A 22,763-nucleotide genomic window follows, 5' to 3' on the forward strand; every position below is an offset into this window, starting at 1 on the left:
GCAGTCCTGCTAAAAATCGCAGATTGCTGCCATTACTAGTAAAAAAAATAAATAAATAAAAATGACAAATCTTTCCTTGTAGACGCAATAACTTTTGCGCAAACCAATCAAAGATGCTTAATGCGATTTTTTTTTTACCAAAAATATGTAGCAGAATACAAATTGACCTAAAAGGATGAAAAAAATTTTGATTTTTAAATTTTTTTTTGTAAATGTTATATAGCAGGAAGTGGAAAAATATTGTTTTTATTTTTCAGAATTGTCACCATTTTTTGTTTATAGCACAAAAAAATTTAAATTCGCACAGGTAATCAAATACCACCAAAAAAAAGCTCTATTTGTGGGGAAAAAAAGGACATTAATTTTATTTTGGTACAGCATCACACAACAGCGCAATTTTCCGTTAAAGTAACGCAGTGCCGAATTGCAAAAAATGGCCTGGTCATTAAGGGGGAAAATCCTCCCGGTCCAGAACTGGTTAAATTAAGCTTTGACAATAAAACCTGTAATGGAAGCCGATTGGTTTCTATTTAGAGCTGCACCAAATTTTGCACTCTCCGTTTTTAGTAACTCAACCTCAGTATCATAGATATCAATTTATCGTTTACTATAGAGACTAGTATATACACTAGTATGTGGATCTCATTGATGACTCATGGTTTCTAGGCACATTGGCATGTCTAACCCATGGCAACACACATAGGCCAGTGTCAAGAGCAGCTGGGAATAGGAAAAAGCATCAAGCCTCAAAATGAAAAAAAAAAAAAACAAGTCAACTTTTTCCTGGTCTATTTCCTCTGTCCACCACTGGATTTTTTGTGGTTAAATTCAGTGAAAAAGTAGATATAAAGGAGCTTCAAGGGCTGTTGAAAGACGTCAGGCAGGTCTTTGTAATTTATGAGAACATCATGGTCTGTGTGGTTGAAAAGTAGTTCTGCATATAAATCAGATCTAGAGCGAACTCCAATAGCTCAAAAGTATGCCCAGGGAAACAGAACGTTTAAAATCGTATTAAACGTGAAAATGGAATATTAAACATATATTGGAGCTTATCAATCCTTGGATGTAGTGGCTGTATTATACAGACACACCTCTGGATGAACGGGGGAGATTTGGACAGCAGCATTGTCAGTTTGGGGGGTAAGGGGAGTATAAGATGGACAAGAAGATTCAAATACAATAACAAATTAAAGCTAAAATCTAGCGAATATGTTAGTTAAAGCAGTCTTTTTTATCTTCTGGGATAAAGATTTTACATAAATATATAAAAGCTAAACATTTTATGCAACCCTGTCAGTGTTAAATGGTCTGTCTCATCCCCGTAACTGCAAGAGAACTTTTCTGTGGAAAAACAACAGACTTACTGGCTGGATCACCAGATGGAAATAGAAGACAGACAGACTATAATAGAAAACAAATGCAGCCATCACATCTAAGAATTGGTAAGATGCAATATATTAAATGTTTGCTTTTAGGTATAATACCGCTTTAAACAAGCCCAAGGTCTAATATATTAAGCTTATAAATGAAATGTACATTATTTACCTGATTTAAATATGTGAGGCACTTTTCCAGACACCAAAGGCAGCAGATACAGGATTTCAGAATACACCTTGCACAGGCATTCTCCTAAAAGATAGACGTTAAAACATTTCAGAAACAAACAAGAAAGTGAACATCGTGTTAGAATTTTTTCTTCCTGTCCCAGTACTGGGTGTGGAGTCTTGGCATATACTGGGAGAGAAAAGGCACCCCCCAACCCCCACATAGGCAGAGACAGGAAGAAACATGCAGAGCTGTGCTGTGAATAGATCAGCTCACTGTTAATCTATCTCTATGCACCCACCCCGACACAAATTTCAAGCTGCTTTTATCTCCTGTGTCAGAGAACTTGTCAGAAGTTAACATGCTGATAACAGAGGCACTGAGCAGCAGAAAGACACAGGACTTTGGAAAGAGATAAACACTACAGATATATATGTGCCCAGGTCAAATTTCACAAAATTACTTTAAGCAACTAAAGTTAATATAAAACAGACATGCTGGGTTTATTTGAGAATACATCAAAAGCATCCGTGGTTGTAGTGTACCATCCCAACACAAATCAGCAGTTTTAAATAGATACATTTATTCTGTTTTCTGATTGGTTGAGCCTACTGGGGCTTACCATTTCTGCATAAGTAAACCAAAAATGTATTGTGAATATTTAGAAAACTAGGGCTCTTGTGATTATAAAAGTACCAGATCCATTTTCTGACCGAACAATATTTATTTTCATGACATATACTATATTACCAAAATTATTGGGACACCTGCCTTTACACGCACATGGACTTTAATGGCATCCCAGTCTTAGTCGGTAGGGTTCAATATTGAGTTGGCCCACCCTTTGCAGCTATAACAGCTTCAACTCTTCTGGGAAGGCTGTCCACAAGGTTTAGGAGTGTGTCCATGGGAATGTTTGACCATTCTTCCAGAAGTGCATTTGTGAGGTTAGGCACTGATGTGGACAAGAAGGCCTGGCTCGCAGTCTCTGCTCTAATTTATCCCAAAGGTGTTCTTACCTTTTCCTCACTCTGTCTCTCTGAGAGACTGGTCACAATCCCCGCCCGATGCCCGAGATGGCTCAGGGGCAGGGCCTCGCCGGCGCCACCTCTGGCCTCCCTTAGCAGCTCGGCAGCTATATCTGGCCGGTGCCGCCCAAAGGACTTGAGTGGTGGTGGCGAGAGACACCTGCCTGCGTGACTGCTCGGCTGCAGAGTGATCTCTGGCTGGGCCCTGACTGGGGGAGGGACTTGAGGACTAACTGTGCAGTGCTGCCAAAGCTCGGGAGAACTGGATGGAGGAACAAATAAATTCTTCTTGCAGCAGGGGGGACTCGGGGAGTCCGGGGACTGGACTAGGGACTGTGTCACTGGAGAGAGAGGCCGGACCAGAGGACACGAGAGACAGCCTAAGGTAGGCGAAGTAGGCGAAGTAAGAAGACAACTGTCTTGAACTCAAGAGACAGTGTCACTAAGGGGGATCAGATCTTTTCTATGGGGGAGGGACCTGCCCTGGCCTGCCCTAAGGGGATCTGTAATTGGAGGGGGACCCTGGCCTTCTCTAAGGGTCTCTATAATGGGAGGGGGACCCTGGCCTTCTCTAAGGGGTCTCTATAATGGGAGGGGGACCCTGGCCTTCTTTAAGGGGTCTCTATAATGGGAGGGGGACCCTGGCCTTCTCTAAGGTGTCTCTATAACACCTCCAGTGTCTTCTGCAAGAAGCCTTGCTGTCATCCAACATCAAACCGTCCTGTAGTGTGCTGAGAACAGGTAATATGCTCCAGCTTAGCATTGTCCCAAGCAGTGCTGTTTCTAAGAGATGGATATTGATCACATGATTGCTGCACACACTGCTTTATAGAGAGCCACCTACTTATAGGAGCCACTACAGACACAAAAGTTAGGAATGCAAAAGCAAATAGGATCAAGTGCTGAAAAGCAGAGACGGTTCGCAAAATGAATGTGAGTGTGGCTATGGGATAATTTTAAAAATGTGGGTTTTATTACAGTTGGAGAGGAGGGCAAACTTTAGAAACACTAAAAAGTTCTTGTCAATTCTGTCATTCAGCAGAACTGGCTTCATAAAGAAAAAAGAGTGAGATCGAGGACCACTTTGCCCTTTAAATTTCAATAATCCGTGACTCAAAGAAGTTCAAAAGTGGCAGAGAAAGCGTGACACTTGACAGGCATGATTATGTAATTACCACATTTTAATAAGAATCCAATAGAAAATCATTCATCATAGTTAATTTAGGATCAAGCAATTTGCATTCCCATTTGTGTAAGACTGATAAGCCTCAAGCTAATGTAAAAACACTTTTATAGCCAATTAACTTCATCTTGCTGGATCGTAAATTGGAATGAAAAAAAATGTCCTGTCTTGTGTCTGAGAAGTCAAAAGTTGATCATGTACACTGATTATACATCTAGTCGAAATCAAGTATTTTGCATTTCTGTCTTCAACATGGCACAGCAATCTCTAGAAACAGCCGCAATAAGAAACTGGCTCATTTATTTGTGCACTTTTGAAACTTAACTGAAATTAAAAGTAATATTAAAGATCAGCTTTGTTTTGTATAACAAACATGTTATACTTACCTGCGCTACATAATGGTTTTATACAGAGCAGTCCCTATCCTCCTCTTCTCTGGTCCTCCGCCGGTGATCTGGGCTCCTCCCCCCGCTGAGTGCCTATATAGCAAACTGCCTGTTATGGGGGCACTCGTGCATGCTCGCACCTGGGCCCTGCTTTGTGTGTCAATAAGCCATACAGAAGGCTAGGCCCCGCCCTCCCATTACTGGCCCTGACTGACAGCAGAGGGAGCCTCAGCTCTTGTGCACATAACTGGATCAAGATCGGGCTCAGGTATGTAAAGTATTTGCATGCAAGTGTTTCTTTTTACATTACTGCATAGGATGCAGTAAGGTAAAAAACCTTCTGCTTTTATAACCACTTTAAGCCGGCCATAGATGTTTGAATCTTGACCGGCCAAGATGCAAATCGATGTATGGGCAGGCTGATTGTACCCAAGTCAATCCATCGATTTTTCATGCGAATATTAGCAACAGCTATAACCGCTAGCAATAATCACTGTGTTCTCCCTGGGGGAAGGGGGCGTCCCTGGTGGGAGAACACAATAGCTCAGTAGGAGGGATTCTCCCATCAGCACCTATGGTTGCAGGAAAAAATAAATGAATAAATCGCACCGTCTATGGTAGGCTTTACTCCTAGAGGCCAAAATCTTATTATGGAATCAGTTTTTTTTTTTTCTTTCAAATACTACATGAAAACAGATCAGAGCAATCTAGTTTGTATTACTTTGTATACAATTACTAATGCTAATTAATCTCGTCAGGCCAGATGTACAGGCACTGCTGCCCTTTCTGGATAATGGTCAACTACAGAGGTACCTAGTTTTTTAAATGAAAACATTTCCATTAAATACAACAAAAACCAGGCAGCTGAGCTTTGGTTTTACCACCTTTCAGTAGCGCACCAAAATTTACCATTACAGATTGACAGGGCTGCACACATGCTGCAATCACAGCAGTTTTAACTTGGGCTGCAGAGTTTTACAGGTGATATTGCCCGTCAAACTCACCCATTGAAGTCAATGGGGTGGCCCCATATTCAAAACTTAAACCCTTGGCTTGCAGTTGCTGGGCAGCGCAGTAACGTAAAATTGCCGCTCGGCAATTAAACAAAAAGAAAGCAAAAAACAGGCGTCAGGAGGTGGCAGTAGCATCTCTTGAATGCCTGGCAGTGGCTTCTATACCAACCTGGATTGCCTTTTAAAAATACTTTTGTCCTTTTTACATGTAATATTAAAAAACAACCATGGAATTTATTAACATAGTATGCCAAATAAAAGCCTTATATATTCTTAACCATATCAGGTGAAATTTTTTATTTTTCATACACGTTAAAATCAGCATTTTTTTGCTGGAAAATTTAGACCCAAACGTCATAAGAAAAGGCACACCATTTTCACAGCTGTTTATCAAAGTTACACTAAAATTAAATTTAATGCACAGAGAAACATTATGGAATGCTAAATTTTTTTCTAAATATAAAAGACGGGGGTTCTATTGTTTACCAAACATGCCAAAACTCAAAATTGTACGTGCCCACGAAATGGCAAAAAACTACAATATCTCAAGCTTTTCATAGGCAACACTTTAAAAGCTTTTACAGGTTATCAATTTAGAGTTAATCATGAATTACGGCCGCAGAATTTTTGCTTTCTCTCCAATGTTTGCAGCCGTACCTCACATATTTGGTACAAACGCTGTTTACTTACATCTGCAAGGCCCTGCATTAAGGTGTATCTGTGGGGGAAACCAGGGTGCTTTTAATTTTTAGAGAGATATATTTTTTTTACACTTTTTAAAAAGTGTTTTTTCATTTAAACATTAGTGCTATCACAAGGAGGCCAACAAGCTCCCTATGCGATAGCATGAGAAGGTAACAGGTTCTCTGAATGGGTACAGTAGACCACCCAAATGTCTCACCTACCCTTCACTGCAGCTAATCAAGCATAGATCATGCTTGGTTAGCTTCTTCCCAGGCTACAGTAACCAGGGAATTATTGAACTGAAAACAGAAGTGTATGGGGAAATTTACTGCAGCCCAAATGAACGGGAGAGCCTGGGAATCACTGCAGGCAGCTGTGGGGGGCTGCCCTTCTCACTCCGGTAAAAAAGTGATTGAATGTCTGTAGAGAACAGCCTAAGGACATCAAGCGGTCAAACAATGTAAAAGAATCCTGCCATTTATAAACTATTTACTTCAAATTCTATCTACAGCACATTACTGTATGGTGATAGGATTCATTGCAATCTGATCATGTTAGATTATGTTAGAGTTGTGGCTCACCTTGCCCTTGAGCTGGCTATGAATGTACATGAGGATCATTCGGGGTATTTTTACCAGGGTAATAATGAAGGCTCCTTTTGCCACTGTCCCCAGATGGTAGAGTATTAGTCGATTTACAGAAGCTAAAATAGGTGTAAATGGGAGGTCTTTCTTGTTTCTGTAAACACAAAGATCAGGTTATAATCTCCACAGTAAGTTCATATAGCACAAGTGACATCCATTTCAAGCACACTATAGCAACGCTGAGGGCCCTTGAGTAAATTTGTAAAACATTGAAGCTGAAGTTTAGCTAAAATAAAACAAAAAGCCTTTACAATCACTTTCAGGGCTATAGGGGAAGTACCTGTCCTCTATAATAGCACCCTCCTAAGCCTGCCCCAAGCTGACTTTCCACAATACATGTACCGTATATGTAGGTCTATTGTAATGGGTTAAGGCTCGATGTCAGCAGTGATAAACTTTGCACGAGACAGGAAGACCTGTGCTTTTATTCAGTAATGCCGCAAACAAACTTTCAAGGCAGGAGGTCTTTGTACAGTCCATAGAATAAAAAAAAAATTAAAAAGTCAGAACATCTGCTTGCCCGAGGAACTAACTAAACTCATGTCAGTTCCTGACTTATGCCTACTACACTCGATAAGAAAATCGGACGAAACAAACCCCATTCGGAGCGATTGTCCGATAATCTGACTGAAAATATCTGAAAGGATAAGCACGCAAATTTTTCTTGTACGATAACAGATCAAATTATTTTCGTGTAATTAGTTTAGTATTTGTACAAGAAAAATTGAATGATTAAGACTGCGTATCCTCAGAAACAAAAGAATACATTAGAATACAATGCAATATGTTACATCACTTTCAAAGTTGTATTCGTCGTACAAGAATTTTCGTAACGTTAATAACCTCTTAGTTTTGGATGAGACTAGCATGCAAAGATCAGATGATCATCCATGCAATTTTTTTTATCAGTTGTATTCGTGGCTTTATGAGGCTTTAGCTGGGTGCTAAAAACACAGAAATAGAGAGAGGGAAGGTACCCTCTCTGGAAGGTTGCTAAAGAAGAGCTCACAGGGATTGGTTTGTGCAAAAACAAAATATAACCTTTATTAAATTTGGGTGCAGTACATACAAAAAATAATATGGAAATCAATAAGATAGATACAAAAAATAAATAAAAAACTACCTAGTTACAGATTGAGACTCGGTAGCTGATGGCCGACCCCTCGGGTCGGTGTCGGTTGTGCATGAAATGCAAATGCATCAACCTTGCCTGGCACCTGTGGCACCTACTGGGGTTCTGTTTTAGGAGCTTACTATGGGGAGCGGGTGACGTATGATAAATTCATTTGAGTCACCAATTTACTCAACCCTATGTGTAGAGGTGTCTACTGCTCTGTATCCAGTTTATGTAAAAATGGTGTGTACCTTGGAAAAGCTTAATGGTGAGTATGGTAATGACCGGCAGAGGGCAAACGGACCTGCTTAAGGTAAGCAAGGACTGTCCATGTTCGGGTGATATAGAATGCACATAATTGCAACCAATCTAAGATTTAAGGAAGTATATGGTATATCACAAATCTAAATATACACATAAAAAGGGTGGCCAGATCTTACTGGATCTACAGTTGGCGGGGGCAATGAAGTATTGATGGGACTTCAGTCTCAGCCCGTGGTGCACGTGGTCGACGCCAGCACCTGACAGGCACAGTAGGAAGCTTACCTACCTTCTAGAGGACCAGCACGGCCAGCACGGCACACCCACGTGGGACGCCAGAAGCAAGCAGCGCCGCAGGAGCGGTGGCATCTTACTGCCTGATACAGAGCATTGGAGTGAGAGAGCTTCCCGGCTGCACTTCCGGAGGTCTGAGCACCGGCCAGGGTGAGCATCCCATTGCAAGGGACAAGAGGAGACACACCATCCACTGTGAGTAGATGACTGATCAGAGGTACTGGACTTCTTCATCCCACATTTGAGTCAATCAGAGAGGTAAGGTGAGCGATACGATCCCCACACACAGACACTGTATGTTACTTATCCTTGATGGACTGACCCAGGACTATGGATGGATCACCGCTATTAAACCCTTTTTCCTCTGACTAGGTGGGCCCCATCCCTGATCAGTATCACTACACACACTTTAAGACAGATATATCCTGTATCCCTATCTTTGCTTTGGTAATACCTCCCCAGTTCCGGATTGGCCTGCTCCCTCCGTGCACCACGGGCTGAGACTGAAGTCCCATCAATACTTCATTGCCCCCGCCAACTGTAGATCCAGTAAGATCTTGTCCGTGTCCCATATCTACCGGGTGATACATATACCACCCCCATCACATGATTGGACTCTCTGTCCCTATGACTATGGAAGTGCCGAACAGTCCCTGAGATCTCCACAGGGAATCAGCAACTGTTTACATGTCGGGTGGCCACCCTTTTTATGTGTATATTTAGATTTGTGATATACCATATACTTCCTTAAATCTTAGATTGGTTGCAATTATGTGCATTCTATATCACCCGAACATGGACAGTCCTTGCTTACCTTAAGCAGGTCCGTTTGCCCTCTGCCGGTCATTACCATACTCACCATTAAGCTTTTCCAAGGTACACACCATTTTTACATAAACTGGATACAGAGCAGTAGACACCTCTACACATAGGGTTGAGTAAATTGGTGACTCAAATGAATTTATCATACGTCACCCGCTCCCCATAGTAAGCTCCTAAAACAGAACCCCAGTAGGTGCCACAGGTGCCAGGCAAGGTTGATGCATTTGCATTTCATGCACAACCGACACCGACCCGAGGGGTCGGCCATCAGCTACCGAGTCTCAATCTGTAACTAGGTAGTTTTTTATTTATTTTTTGTATCTATCTTATTGATTTCCATATTATTTTTTGTATGTACTGCACCCAAATTTAATAAAGGTTATATTTTGTTTTTGCACAAACCAATCCCTGTGAGCTCTTCTTTAGCAACCTTCCAGAGAGGGTACCTTCCCTCTCTCTATTTCTGTGTTTTTGGTTACATGCCTGGTTGCGTAGGGTTCCCGGATCAAATTATCCGTATGGGTATGCTTCAATAAGGTCAGAATTTACTGACCTTAAGGCGACTGGATCCCATCCACAGCACAGCTTTTTATCCGAAGGTCCATTTAGCTGGGTGCTCCCTAAACAGGCAGCACATGTACCTTTTTAGCATTCTGTAAGCCTTTTCACACAGCTGTAGGATATTAAAATAAAGGTCCTGCCCTCAGCCTACATTCACATTGGTCTGTTTTGACATGGGATCGGACATGTCAAATTGGAGCAAACTGCCGGCAATGGCACAGTCTGACTTTGCGGCACCACACTGATTCCTAAAAGTAGTTTCTGTACTACTTTTGGCAAAATTGGGGGAGATTTTAATAGACCTCTGTGCAGGAATCCACATGGATGTCTGGGAAATCACCACCGAAGTCAGACTGAAAATGCAGGTTTGAAATCGTACCGTCAGGGTTATTGGGGTGATTAAATAATAGGAAAAAAAATGGATTTAAAAAGCCATGTATATTCCATCTTATGCATATGGAATTTGAACAGTGTAGCTTCCATTTTGTTTGGAGGTGAATAAAAGTTCATATATGTTCTTTTGCAAAATGTCTCTTACAAGAGACATCTAGAAATTCAACAGAGATCCTTGTATTTCTTTTATAATCGTAGATAAGGGCTACATGGACATCTCATCAGATAAGACATAATGGTAGTGCCAGCCTGTCTAAGTATTGCAACAATGGACAATAGCTCAGCGTATGCATCAGACTCATTTAAACTATATTTTTAAAAGATACCTGATATTGCGTGTAAGCTGTATGCCAATAGTTAAGTCTTATTCTATTGTTGATATGGTGGAATATATATAATGTTAGATGTGTATATATATATATATATATATATATATATATATATATATATATATATATTGGAATACTTTTCAATTATGTGTAAGGACTTATGTGTCTTAAAACGAATTACCTCATTTTATGTAAGTTTGTGTTTAAGCTTTAGGGTAATATAAATCCTACAAGCCAGACACTATGTCTGACAGTAATGTCAGAATTCAAATAATTAATGGACTTTCACTGGCCAGGCAGGTCAAAGGTTATCTTTAATAGTGGGTTATTGTATTTTCTAAATACTGAATCTAATAAGCAGTACAATGCTTCCCTCTTTGGAGATGCTACTAAATGCAGTCTCGGGGTAAATTAGATATTTCCAATATAAATATTATATTGTATTAATAATTATCTTTATAAATGGCTTACCAGATCCAATAATTGCCAAGATGAGTGATGGAGATATAGATGGACATTTATGTATGTACTGAGAGTATGGAAAAGTTTTATGTTGTGTTTTATGGTTAATCTTGAATTTAAAGAAATCATCATTTAACTTTATTATCCAAAGTATTGGGTTAATGATAAAGAGGTGTGACTATGACCTCACCAGTTAAGGTATAGAATATCCCAACCAATGGGGATAATGTTCCTCCCTCTGGGTTTAACTTATGGTAATTTTAATAGTCCTTTGTTCAATACCATATAAAAAGGAGAACCCAGATGTGAGACACATCATCACATTACTGACAACACCCATTACACCTACAACATACACACTACTACATCCATCTATTTACTCATCTAGACATACTCCCATCTTGCTCCATCATTTATCTGAAACTTTGAGGGAAGCCAAACGAAACGCCTCCCTCACTGGCCACCATCTTGGGAAGGCATCCATCTTAAGGACTCTGGTAATGACCATTTGAAGCTAGCAGCCATCTTAAGTGTGGTAAATATACCTTGCTGTGTTTATTTGATTATTTAACAATTGTTTATTTCCTTCCTTATATGTTTTATACTGTATATTTAAGGGTAATAAGATTACAATCCCAGCCGTATAAACCATAGTAGATTTTTCTCTAAAAAGCTGATTTTTGTTTTTATACATTTGTATTAATATCAGATTTAGCGCATTATTTGCGATTTTAGTCTTCCGTTTTGCATGGCTTATTCTCGCTCCATCTGCAGTCGAATGACTGTCGGCTGTGCAATTCGCAGACAATTGTGGTCTGTTTATATAGACACTCACCTATGGTTTATGCTATACCTGGAGAAAAGGTAATCTTGCTTTTATTTTTACTTTCATTTTAAAGCTAAATATCACATTGCATTTATTGCTTGAAGTTTGTATTTTATGTAAAGTTATCCCTTTATGTTACCTCCATTTTGATCATTTATTGTGAATACATGTCTTGTGAATAAATATTTTTATATATTCCATACTGTAGACTGTACTCACTAAGATTGGTATATGCTTTTAAAAAGAAATTAATCAATTAAAAAGAATTCGCTACATATTGATTTGTGGAAATAAGTTGAGATTCTCCTACCTCACAGATCTTTACTTATTGACATAAATAGACACTGTTATATTCAGAGCAGTATAAATATTCTGACAGTACGAGTTCAGCTAAACTTGCGTGATTTTAAACCGGCTTCAGTGTGAACCTACATAGTCCTCAGCATTAGTAAGTTCACATATATATATAAAAGGACTGTGTTTTCTCCATACAAGTCATCATCCCCTTACCACGTGTAGATAAGAAACCTAGGTGACACATAAGCACCCTCCACAAAGCAGCTACCCAGTGCCTTAGACACACATATACATACAAAGGATGTGTAGATGACTTTTCACTTTTTTCAGTTACTACAGAAGTCTGAATACACAGTGCCTACAGTTATTATATAAGCCTTGCCATTAGATCAAACTGAGTTAGGCAATGATAATGACCTTTATTTCATGTTCTTGCTTTGTACGTGGCATTTAGTTTAAACCCAGATTTTATTTATTTTTTGTTAACAGGGACATTTTAATTATTTGTTAAAAAATCTCACCTTGTGAAATAATATGTTACCACAGCACCAGCTATGGTCATTTGCTGGCAGGCTAAAATAAACTCACTGATCCATATGAGCCCTACAACATGATACCACCACATGTACTGCAGAGGGCCATTAATCTTGAACTCCACAAAGTTTTGTTCATTAATATATGGATCACCTGGGGAAAAAAAAATAGAAAAACATTTTTTTCACATATGCAGGAAGCCAAGGGTTATGTATGAAATTTTGTGCATTTTTGGAATGGTCAACAGTTTGGTCACTTCAAAGTGTATGACTCGCCCAAACTTTGTTTTGGGTAGAATAAGAAAGGAGGTAAAAATCCTGCCAGGTACATTTTTTGTTGTCCTTTATTGAGGAAATTTCCCTTCATTTCCTGTCTCAGCCACATTTGTATGGCTGTCATAAACAGGCTAAAACAGCAATTTCTGTATCAACTAGACTCACAGATATTAACATTACTGTACCTTAATTATGACATTTATATCTGAAAAATGTTAAATAGGGTTTACAGTTTCCCCTTAAAGTAAACCTGAAAAAAATGATTTATAGATAAAATCTGATCTTATTCATCCCCTTATTAACCACTTGATCTCCTATTTACCCCCCTTCATAAACAGGCCATTTTTTGCTTTTTGGCACTCCAATACTTAAACTGCATGGACAAGCAACGCTGTACACAAATTAAAAAAATGTTGTGCACTATAAATAAAAAAATTATTATTAATTATTTTTAAAAAAACATTTTTTACTTTCTGTAATAAAAACATATCCTATAAAAAAACAAAAAACAAAATCAAATGTCTTCATAAATTTAGGCCAATATGTATTCGGATATATATTTTTGGTAAAAAAAAAATCCCAATAAGCGTATATTAAATGGTTTGCGCAAAAGTTATAGGGTCTACAAACCATGGTATATATACTGGATTTTTTTTTTTTATACTAGTAATGGCGCCAATCAGTGATTTATGGGGACTGCGATAGTATGGAGGGCAATCTGACACTGAAACTTTTGACAGTTTGTGGGAACCAGTGACAAGAATACAGTGATCAGTGCTTAAAATATAAAAGGAAGGGAAGGGAGAAAACCGAGCAGACCTCTGGTGTAGTAAAAGGATCAAAGGGCTTTATTAAAAAACATCATGTACTCCCAAAATAAAATATAGTCTATACACAAGAAAAAGAGCCCACTCAACACAGGAGTAGATTTACTAAAACTGGTGCAGTTTGGTAACCAATCAGCTTCCAGGTTTTAGCCCCCGTTCACATTAGGCTGATTTGGCATGCGATTTGACATCTCCAATCGCATGCCATGTCAGACGATTGCCCTCAATGGCACCACTGGTGCCACATATGCTCAGATATTCGGAGCACATGTCGCATGCCATGTATAAATCAATGGTTCCCTATGACTTGTGTCCGTCTGACTTTAAAAAAAGTTCCTACGCTACTTTGGTCTGACTTGGGCACGATTTCAGCTCACTGATTTGAATGTAAGTCGCATCATCATTTTACCTGATCCGACTTCTGGAATGCGACTTGTACTGTGAGGATTTTGAAAGGAAATCCCATGCCAATATACAAAAAAAAAAAAAAACAACACCAGGCCCTTTGAGTCTGGTATGGATCTTGATGGAGTAACCCTAAGCCAAAATTGAAAAAAAACGAAAAAAAAAAACCGCATGAGACCCCCCCCCCCCCCCCCAATCCATACCAGACCCTTATCTGAGCACGCAGCTCGGCAGGTCAGGAAAGTGGGAGGGGACGATCGAGCAGTAAGCAGTTCTTCTCCTGAGGGAGAAGACATATTGGAGCTACGCGACGGCGAACATTCTTCATTTTTAATAATTGATTTACTAAGTGTCAAAAACCTGTGTATTATTTTTATTTATTTTTGACACTTTTTGGGTGAATGAGTAGAGGTACAAGTACCCCTACTCATTTACATAGGGCGGCCCCTTGCTAAAGAGGGCTTTCCCCCTGCCTCAAAGCACCCACCCCCCCATGTTGAGGACATGTGGCCTGGTATGGTCCGGGGGAGGGGGGGTGGTGCATGACCCTCCCCCCCACCTTTTGCGGACTCGCCAGGCTACGTGCTTGGATTTTGGAGGGGGACTCCACGCCATTTTTTTTTTTTTGGTTTTGGCGTAGGTTTCCCCTCCAATTCATACCAGACTCAAAAGGGCCGGGTATAGTCGGATCCCATTAATTGAAGTAGCATGAAGTCAGACATGAAGTCGTAGGGCAAAAATGGATCGAAGTTGTCCGACTTCCATGTCGGAGCAGTGTGAACCCAGTCTTATTATCAAAGCTTAATTGGACAAGCCGAAGTTAAAAGCGGATTGGTTACTATGCATAGTTGCACCACATTCTGTGCGGACTCGCTTTAGTAAATCTCCCTCACAGTCACAAGGACAGGATGGATGAGCAGCCACAGTGTCTGGATCACACCAGAGGTCTGTGCTGTTTTCTCCCTTGCTTCCCTCTCCCTGATTATAGCAGCACTCCTCCAAGCGTGTAGTAGATGTGTGTCTAGGTGTTGGGCTACCTGCTCAGTAGTTCACATTGTTGATTGCAGTATTTCCATTTACATTTATAATTTGAGGTCATATTTACGTTACACACCTCGCTTTTTGTGGTTTTTGGCAGTGCTAAAAAGATACATTGTCACTGTATTAATGACACTGGCTGGAAAGGGGTTAACATCTAGGGCAATCAAGGGTTAAATGTGTGCCCAACCATTGTTTGTTAGTACTGTGAGCTGCTTTTACTAAGGGATGCGCCAGTTTTCATTTCCTGCTTTGCAGGGAAACAAAAACCGCCACATCCCCACTGAAAGTACAGAGCTCTGCATTGTTTACAAATAACAGAGCTCTATCCTGCCCTCCTCCTCGCCAATCAGCAGGTGTTGTCTATCAATCATTGGCCAGCTCCTGCTTATCACCTTATGATAGGACTAAAAATAGCACAGCCAGCGTGAGTGCCCTTATCCGGTAGTGCCGGCTCACGGACTTGATCTACATGAGGCGGATGGCAAGCGGTTAATTTATACTTTAATAAGCAATCCTATTTAAATGTTGTATTTCCTTTAGCTAGTATTTTGATTTCTATATTTTTCAGGTCTCTATGGTAATTTCACAAGCCCCTCCCCCCACAGATAGTAAACATTCCCCTAGGCTCACATTTAACCCTTTGATCACCCCTTTCCCGCCAATGTCATTATTACAGTAACAGTGCATATATGTAGCACTGATTACTGTAGTAATGTCACTGGTCCCCCCCAAAAGTGTCAGAAATGTCAGTAAGGGGTTCGATTTCTGTCTGCCGCAATGTCGCAGTCCCACTAAAAATCACAGATCGCAGCCATTACTAGTAAAAATAAATAAATGAAAATGACAAATCTTGCCCCTAGCAATAAATGTTGTGCAAACCAATCAAAATACGCTTTTTTTTTTTTTACCAAAAATGTATAGCAGAATACAAATTGGCCTAAAAGGATGAAACATTTTGGTTTTTAAATTTTCTTTTTTTTTGGGGGGGGGGGGGGGGGGATTGTTATATAGCAGAAAGTGAAAAGTGAAAAATATTGTTTTTTTCTTCAGAATGGTCGCTCTTTTTTTGTTTATAGCGCAAATAAAAATCACACAGAAGATCAAATACCACCAAAAGAAAGCTCTATTTGTGGAGAAAAAAATGACATCAATTTTATTCTGGTACAGTGTTGAACAACTGCGCAATTTTCCCGTAAAGTAACGCAATGCCGAATGGCAAAAAATGGCCTGGTCATTAAGGGGGCAAATCCTACCGGTCCAGAAGTGGTTAAAGTGTAACTGCACTTTTTTTGAGAAAATAAACAATCGATGTACATTACAAAGATTTTAACAAACTTTGTTGCAGATTTCTAACTTTTGTTATCCTGATGAAGTCCGTATGTGTTTTTCTGTATACATGTGGGAAAGTAAATCTAATGGGAGTGGTTTCATAATTACCAATTAGCTGTGAACCTGCAGGGCTCAAATGCCATTTTTGTTGCAGGGGATACCTGAAATCTGACTTCTATCTTAGTGCAGACTTGTAGGAAAATTGGTGAGCCAATCACACAAGCAGGAAAAATGGATTTTTGTAAAATCTTACCGTAAAATCCTTTTCTCTTAAGCTCATTGACAGACGTAGTCCTCCTTGATTAATATCAACTCGGGTTATACTGCCCTCTACAGGAGTAGGACTAGACAGGAAAGAAAACGTTCTGGCCACACCCTAGGGGCAGTCCCAGAGGGTATATCCTCTCACTTCCTGCTACAGCAAATCAGTTATGTCACAAAGCAGTGTTTAGAGAATTTAACCCAACCCAACTCAAAAACAGAGGGGCGGGTACTACGTCTGTCAATGAGCTTAAGAGAAAAGGATTTTACGGTAAGATTTTACAAAAATCCATTTTTCTCTGTCGCTCATTGACAGACGTAGTCCTCCTTGATTAATATCAACTCGGGACGTCCCAAAGCAGTGCCACAAATGAGGGGTGGGATAACAGAAATCAAAATCCAGAAGGCCCAACCGGAGCCAACCAGAAGCATCAAGGACTCATCGAGCAAAAAGATGAGACCTAAGTGAAAAAACCCAACAAACCCTCGAGGTAGACCAACGGTCTCCTCAAATTGCGGCCTGCAAAACCTTGTGGCCAAATGAGGCATCCGACGATGCCATCACATCAACTTTATAAAATTTTGTAAAGGTATGAACCGACGATCAAGTAATCGCCTTGAAAACCTGGACCCCTGACGCCTGATGGTGGAAGGCCCAGGAAACACTAAGCGCCCGAATAGAGTGCGCCTTAACAGGGAACGGAGGATTCCGACCCTTACATAGCATAAGCCTGTACCACCGTCTGTCTAATCCATTTGGAGATAGTCGCGGCAGACGCAGGCAACCCCTTTCTGGGGCCATCCGTGATCCCAAAAAGTGAATCCGTTTTACGGAACGATTCCGTAGTCTTCAGGTATACCCTGATTGCCCGAACTACATCCAAGGAATGCAACGCATATTCCTGAGGATGATTGGGCTTAGGACACAAGGAAGGTAGCACAATATCTTCATTCAGATGAAAATCTGAAACCACCCTAGGAAGAAAGGATGGCTTCGGATGAAGAACTACCTTATCCCTATGAACCACTAGATATGGGGAATGGCATGATAATGCAGCCAGTTCTGACACCCTGCGTGCAGAAGTGATAGCCACCAAGAAGGCCAGCTTCTGGGACAATGTAAGCAAGGGAATCTCCCTGATATTTTAAAAGGGAGGTTTCTGCAGAACCGACAAAACCAATTTAAGATCCCAGGGCGGTAAGGGCGCGCGCACTGGCGGAGCTAAGTGCCGCACCCCCTGGATGAAATTCCGCACCAAGGAATGAGTAGCCAGCGCCTTCTGAAAGAAGATTGCTAACACTGAAAACCTGACCCTTGATAGTGCTCAAGGATAGTTTCTGCTCAACCCCCTTTTGCAGAAAAGCCAAAATTCGGGTCACCAAATAGGTACGTGGGGGAAATCCCAACGATTCACACCACGCAATATAAGTCTTCCATGTGCGATAATAGAATTTGCTAGAAGTCGCTTTCCTTGCTTTAATTAGAGTAGGAATAACTGAAGCTGACAATCCCCTGTCCTTCAGAACCTGGGTCTCAATGGCCAGGCCATTAAAACCAGCGACTGTAAAGCACGATGGAAGATCGGTCTTTGAGACCACAGGTCCTCCCTGAGAAGAAGTCTCCAAGGAGCGTCTGCGACTAGCCTGCCCAAGTCGGCGTACCCGGCTTGACGAGGCCAGCCCGGAATTACCAGGATAACTGGAGTTCCCTCCACCTCTATCCTGCGGAGAAATCTCAGCAGTAACTTGAGAGGGGGGGAAGACATACAGTAGCGGATACTTCCCCTACGGGGCGCTCAGCGCGTCTGCTGCGTCCGCTAGAGGATCGCGGGCGCGAGCCCTGTTGAGCCAACCTGCCAACAGATCCATATCCGGGGTGCCCCAATGAAGGGACAGCTGGTGAAATACCTCTGGATGAAGAGACTATTCCTCTTGATCCAGAATCTGACGGCTGAAATAATCTGCCTGTCCACCCCCGTGATAAATATCGCGGAGAGAACTGGAACAACTGTTCCCCCAATAAAGAATGTTGGCCACTTCTATGGCCGCCAGGGCACTCTTGGGGCCCCTTGGTGATTGACATAAGTCATGACTGTGGCATAGTCCGATTGGATCCGAACCGGACTGCCCTGGAGCTGCTCGGTCCAGTAAATCAGACAAAGTCTGATCGCTCTCAGTTCCAACACCTTTATCGGTAACCTGGAATTTATCAGAAGAAATGAATTCCCCTGGCTGAGCATCGGAGACCGAAGCCACCAGACCAGAGCCTCCCTGGTCTGCTCGCTCAATCGGATCCGATTGTCCAGGGAATCGGGATTCCGATTTCATATGAGAAGAATCTCCTCTTTGGAGAATTTGGGTATGAGACTGGGCAAACGGTACTGCCTCTAAGGAGGCGACCATCAATCCCAGCCAGTTGACGGACAGCAACATCCGAATCATTGACTGAATCTTCTGGAGTTTCTCCGCCTGGAGAAACACTCTTGCCAAGGATGTATCCAAAATTAGGCCCAGATAGTTCAGTCTCCTGGTGGGAACCAGGGATGATCTTTGGGAAAAGCAAAGAAAACGCTGATGTCCTGCGAAGATGGGGATATGAAGATAGGCATCCTAAATGTCTATGGACGACAGGAAATCCCCCTGATGCAGGGAGGCCACCACTGTATGGATGGACTCCATCTCTTCCAAGACCAGAATTGGACGCACCTAGCCCTTTTTCCTGGGCATTGTGAACAGGTTTGACTCATAGGTGTGCGCAGCCTATTGCATTAGGGTGTGCACCCCAAAGTTTAAATACACATGCATGTGTTTGCCTACATGTACATGGCCCCGATACATTACTCTCCCTGCTGGCAAAGTGAAATAGAAGTGTGTGGCACTTCTCTTATGGCAGAGCAGGTCCGAGGGAGATCTTTCCCATCTCCTCACTGGCAAACAGAGCGATAATGCTAATGTGCCCTAGGTGATTAGGGTGTGCCCAGGCACACCCGGCACACCCTGTGCGCACGCCTATGGTTCGACTAGAACTCTTCCAAGGAATGGGAACTACCACTGCTTGTTGCATCAAGCTGTTCCCCGCAAAGCTTTTTAAGCGACCCGGGGATGTCGAATATTGGAAGGGAAGAATCGCACCGGTGGAAGTGATCGAAACTCGATCTTGTATCCCGACCATATGACCTTGTGAACCCCTTTATCCGGGATTCTGGAAAGCCCTGGATCCGGAAACCGGTGAAGACGTCCCCCCACCCTAGAGATGGGTGGGGCCCATTCTGTCAATCCAATGAGATAACAGTGGCTTTATTTAGTCTGGAAATCGGTGAGTCCACTATTGGTGGTACCGTCCATCTTTGTAATGCGTTTGGAAATAGCAGGGGCTCGTTTACGGAAGACCCCTTTTGGGCAAGGGAAACCCTTCACCATTTTGGTAGGCTTGCTAGTACCAAAAAAGGAATACGAGTCTCAGCTACCTCTGCCGGTGTAACCTCAAGATTCAAGGTTTCCTGGCAATGACAAGCTCAGAATCCGTATCTGAAGTATCAGATGACATAGGGGTAGGCGAGGGTCGCTCTTCTTGACCCCCGTCCCTGACAGGCTACCTCCACCCGGGATACCAAAGAATCCAAACCTGCCGATAATGCATCATCACAAGTGGGGTACTGGAGGGTCCTGCGGCCACCCCGAGGTGATCAGGTGGGGATATATGAGTGGCAGGGTTCATGTAACAAGACACTTGCCAGCAAACACAAAAAAATTAATTGCAAGAAAAAAACATTTTTTTTTTTTTTTTTTTAAACTTAGTCCCCCAGCGCAGTAGCGCCCCTCAGTCTACCTGCTTGGACCCCTCAGAAGAGAGAGAGAGAGAGAGACCCCAAGGCTCACCTGATGCACAGAAGTTTCTTATCAACCTGCTTCCAGCACTGTGTTACAGACAGGAAGTCTTTGGCTTGCTTTCCCTGGGCCAAGGAGGCGGCTCCGCCCCTTTACATGCCTTCAGGCGCCTCCCAATTACTCCACGAGGTGTTTGGTCACCTCAAACATGGCCGCCCCCATGCTGGAGACACGAGGCTACGCCAATATGGCGGCCTCGTGCGATCTGCAGGAAAATGGCGGCGGCCTGTGTAGGATAGCGGCGGCTTGCAAGCTAGCAGCGGCCTGCGGAAGTGCCTCGGTGTGTGCATTCGGCCTGTGCGGCCTGCGGAAGTGCCTCGGCCTGCGGGAGGTGTCCTCGGCCTGTGGAAGTGACCGGCTTTCTGGAGGGATGGCGATCTGTGGCTGCAGTAACTCAGGCATAGGCATCGGCCTGTGTACACACTAGACAGGTAGGATACCTCTATACCTCAATAGTAATGCCTTTTAGTAGTCTGCCACTGACTTCAGTCACCCTTACAGTCATATAGTGACTTTAGATAGTTAGCTCCCAAACCAAGCCTCCTGGTTTCTATTCACAAAAATCACACTCAAATTGGGGGATCTGTGACCTGTTATAGGATAGAGGGGAGACCCAGAAAACCGAGTGTCCGACCATCCCAGAGAGGGGCCCCGCGTCCACCAACAACCCGACAGGGGGAGAGGGGGAACATTCTACTCACCATACCGGAACCAGGCAGGCGCCAACTCCCGACAGAACCCCTCTCCACCGGGGTGGGGGGGCTGTCGACCAATACAGACGCCGTGACTCTGTTGGTCATTGGCGTCCAGGCGAGACGTTTAACTCGCAGGGTCAGTCCCCGTCCAGTGGGACTATGTCGCGGCCGACCCAGCGCGGAGCTATGGCCTGCACGCGCTCGTAGGCTGAACTGGGGTGACCACTGGATCTCAACATCCAGCCCGTCGCCCAGTTTCAGCGTACTTGCTTGAAGATCTCACAGGAACACTGGAGAAAAAAAGCTGTCTAAAAAAGTATTTTAAAAAAAAATCTTGCCAGGACCGAAGATCCTAGCAAGGAATCTAGGTCCTTACTCCTAACTAGACAGAAAAAAAAAATGGATTTTTGTAAGAACTTACCGTAAAATCCTTTTCTCTTAAGCTCATTGACAGACGTAGTCTTCTTGATTCTCAAGAGCTGGGTTATGTTGTCTCCGCAGGAGTAGGACTAGGCAGAAAGACAAAACGTTCTGGCTCCACCTTAGGGGCAGTCCCTGAGGGTATATCCTCCCTCTCTCTGCTACAGGGAATCAGTTCTGTTTAAAGCAGTACAGAGAATTTAACCCAACCCAACTCAATGATAGAGGGGCGGGTACTACGTCTGTCAATGAGCTTAAGAGAAAAGGATTTTACGGTAAGTTCTTACAAAAATCCATTTTTCTCTATCGCTCATTGACAGACGTAGTCTTCTTGATTCTCAAGAGCTGGGACATCCAGAAGCAGTGCCACAAATGAGGGGTGGGATTGACAAAATCAAATCCAATCTAGAAGGCCCAACCGGTGCCAAACTAGAAGTTTTAAAGGCTCAATATAAACAAAGAATGAGACTAAAGAAAAAATTTTCCAACGGAAAAAAACCCTCGAGGTAGACCACTGGTCTCCTCAAATTGCGGCCTGCAAAACCTTGCGGCCAAATGAGGCATCAGACGATGCCATTACATCAACTTTATAATGTTTAGAAAAGGTATGCACCGACGACCAGGTAGCCGCCTTGCACACCTGGACCACTGACGCCTGATGGCGAAAGGCCCATGACGCACTAAGTGCCCGAGTGGAGTGCGCCTTAACAGGGAACGGGGGCTCCCGACCCTTAATAGAATAAGCCTGCACTACCGTCTGTCTGATCCATCTGGAAATGGTCGCGGCAGATGCAGGCAACCCCTTTTTGGGTCCATCTGGGATCACAAAAAGTGAATCCGTCTTGCGAAACGAGTCTGTCGTTTTCAAGTATACCCTGATCGCCCGGACCACATCCAAGGAGTGTAAAGCAAACTCCCGAGGATGACTGGGCTTAGGACACAGGGAAGGTAATACAATTTCTTCATTCAGATGAAATTCTGAAACCACTTTTGGTAGGAAGGATGGATTCGGACGAAGAACCACCTTATCTCTATGAACCACCAGATATGGTGAACGACAAGATAATGCGGCCAGTTCTGACACCCTGCGTGCAGAAGTAATAGCCACCAAGAAGGCCACCTTCTGGGACAACGTGGGTAGAGGAATCTCCCTAATATCTTCAAAGGGAGGTTTCTGAAGAACCGACAACACTAAATTAAGATCCCAGGGGGGTAACGGCGCGTGCACTGGCGGAGCCAGATGTCG

The 22,763-nt window shown here is 42.6% G+C and overlaps 1 protein-coding gene across 2 annotated transcripts in view; it reads right to left on the reverse strand.

Moving 5' to 3' along the window:
• SLC44A1 (solute carrier family 44 member 1) overlaps window positions 1-22,763 on the reverse strand; it is a 294,253-nt gene that overhangs the window by 48,958 nt on the left and 222,532 nt on the right. For both annotated transcript variants that reach the window (XM_082273818.1, XM_082273817.1), the window contains exons 10-12: window positions 12,364-12,529; window positions 6,421-6,577; window positions 1,546-1,629 (exon numbers count right to left, since the gene is read on the reverse strand). In XM_082273818.1, the coding sequence (XP_082129944.1) occupies window positions 1,546-1,629; window positions 6,421-6,577; window positions 12,364-12,529 (407 nt within the window). The remainder of the gene's footprint in view (window positions 1-1,545; window positions 1,630-6,420; window positions 6,578-12,363; window positions 12,530-22,763) is intronic.

This window comes from Pelophylax lessonae, assembly GCF_965119305.1.
Source record: "Pelophylax lessonae genome assembly, chromosome: 1".
Classification (NCBI taxonomy): domain Eukaryota; kingdom Metazoa; phylum Chordata; class Amphibia; order Anura; family Ranidae; genus Pelophylax; species Pelophylax lessonae.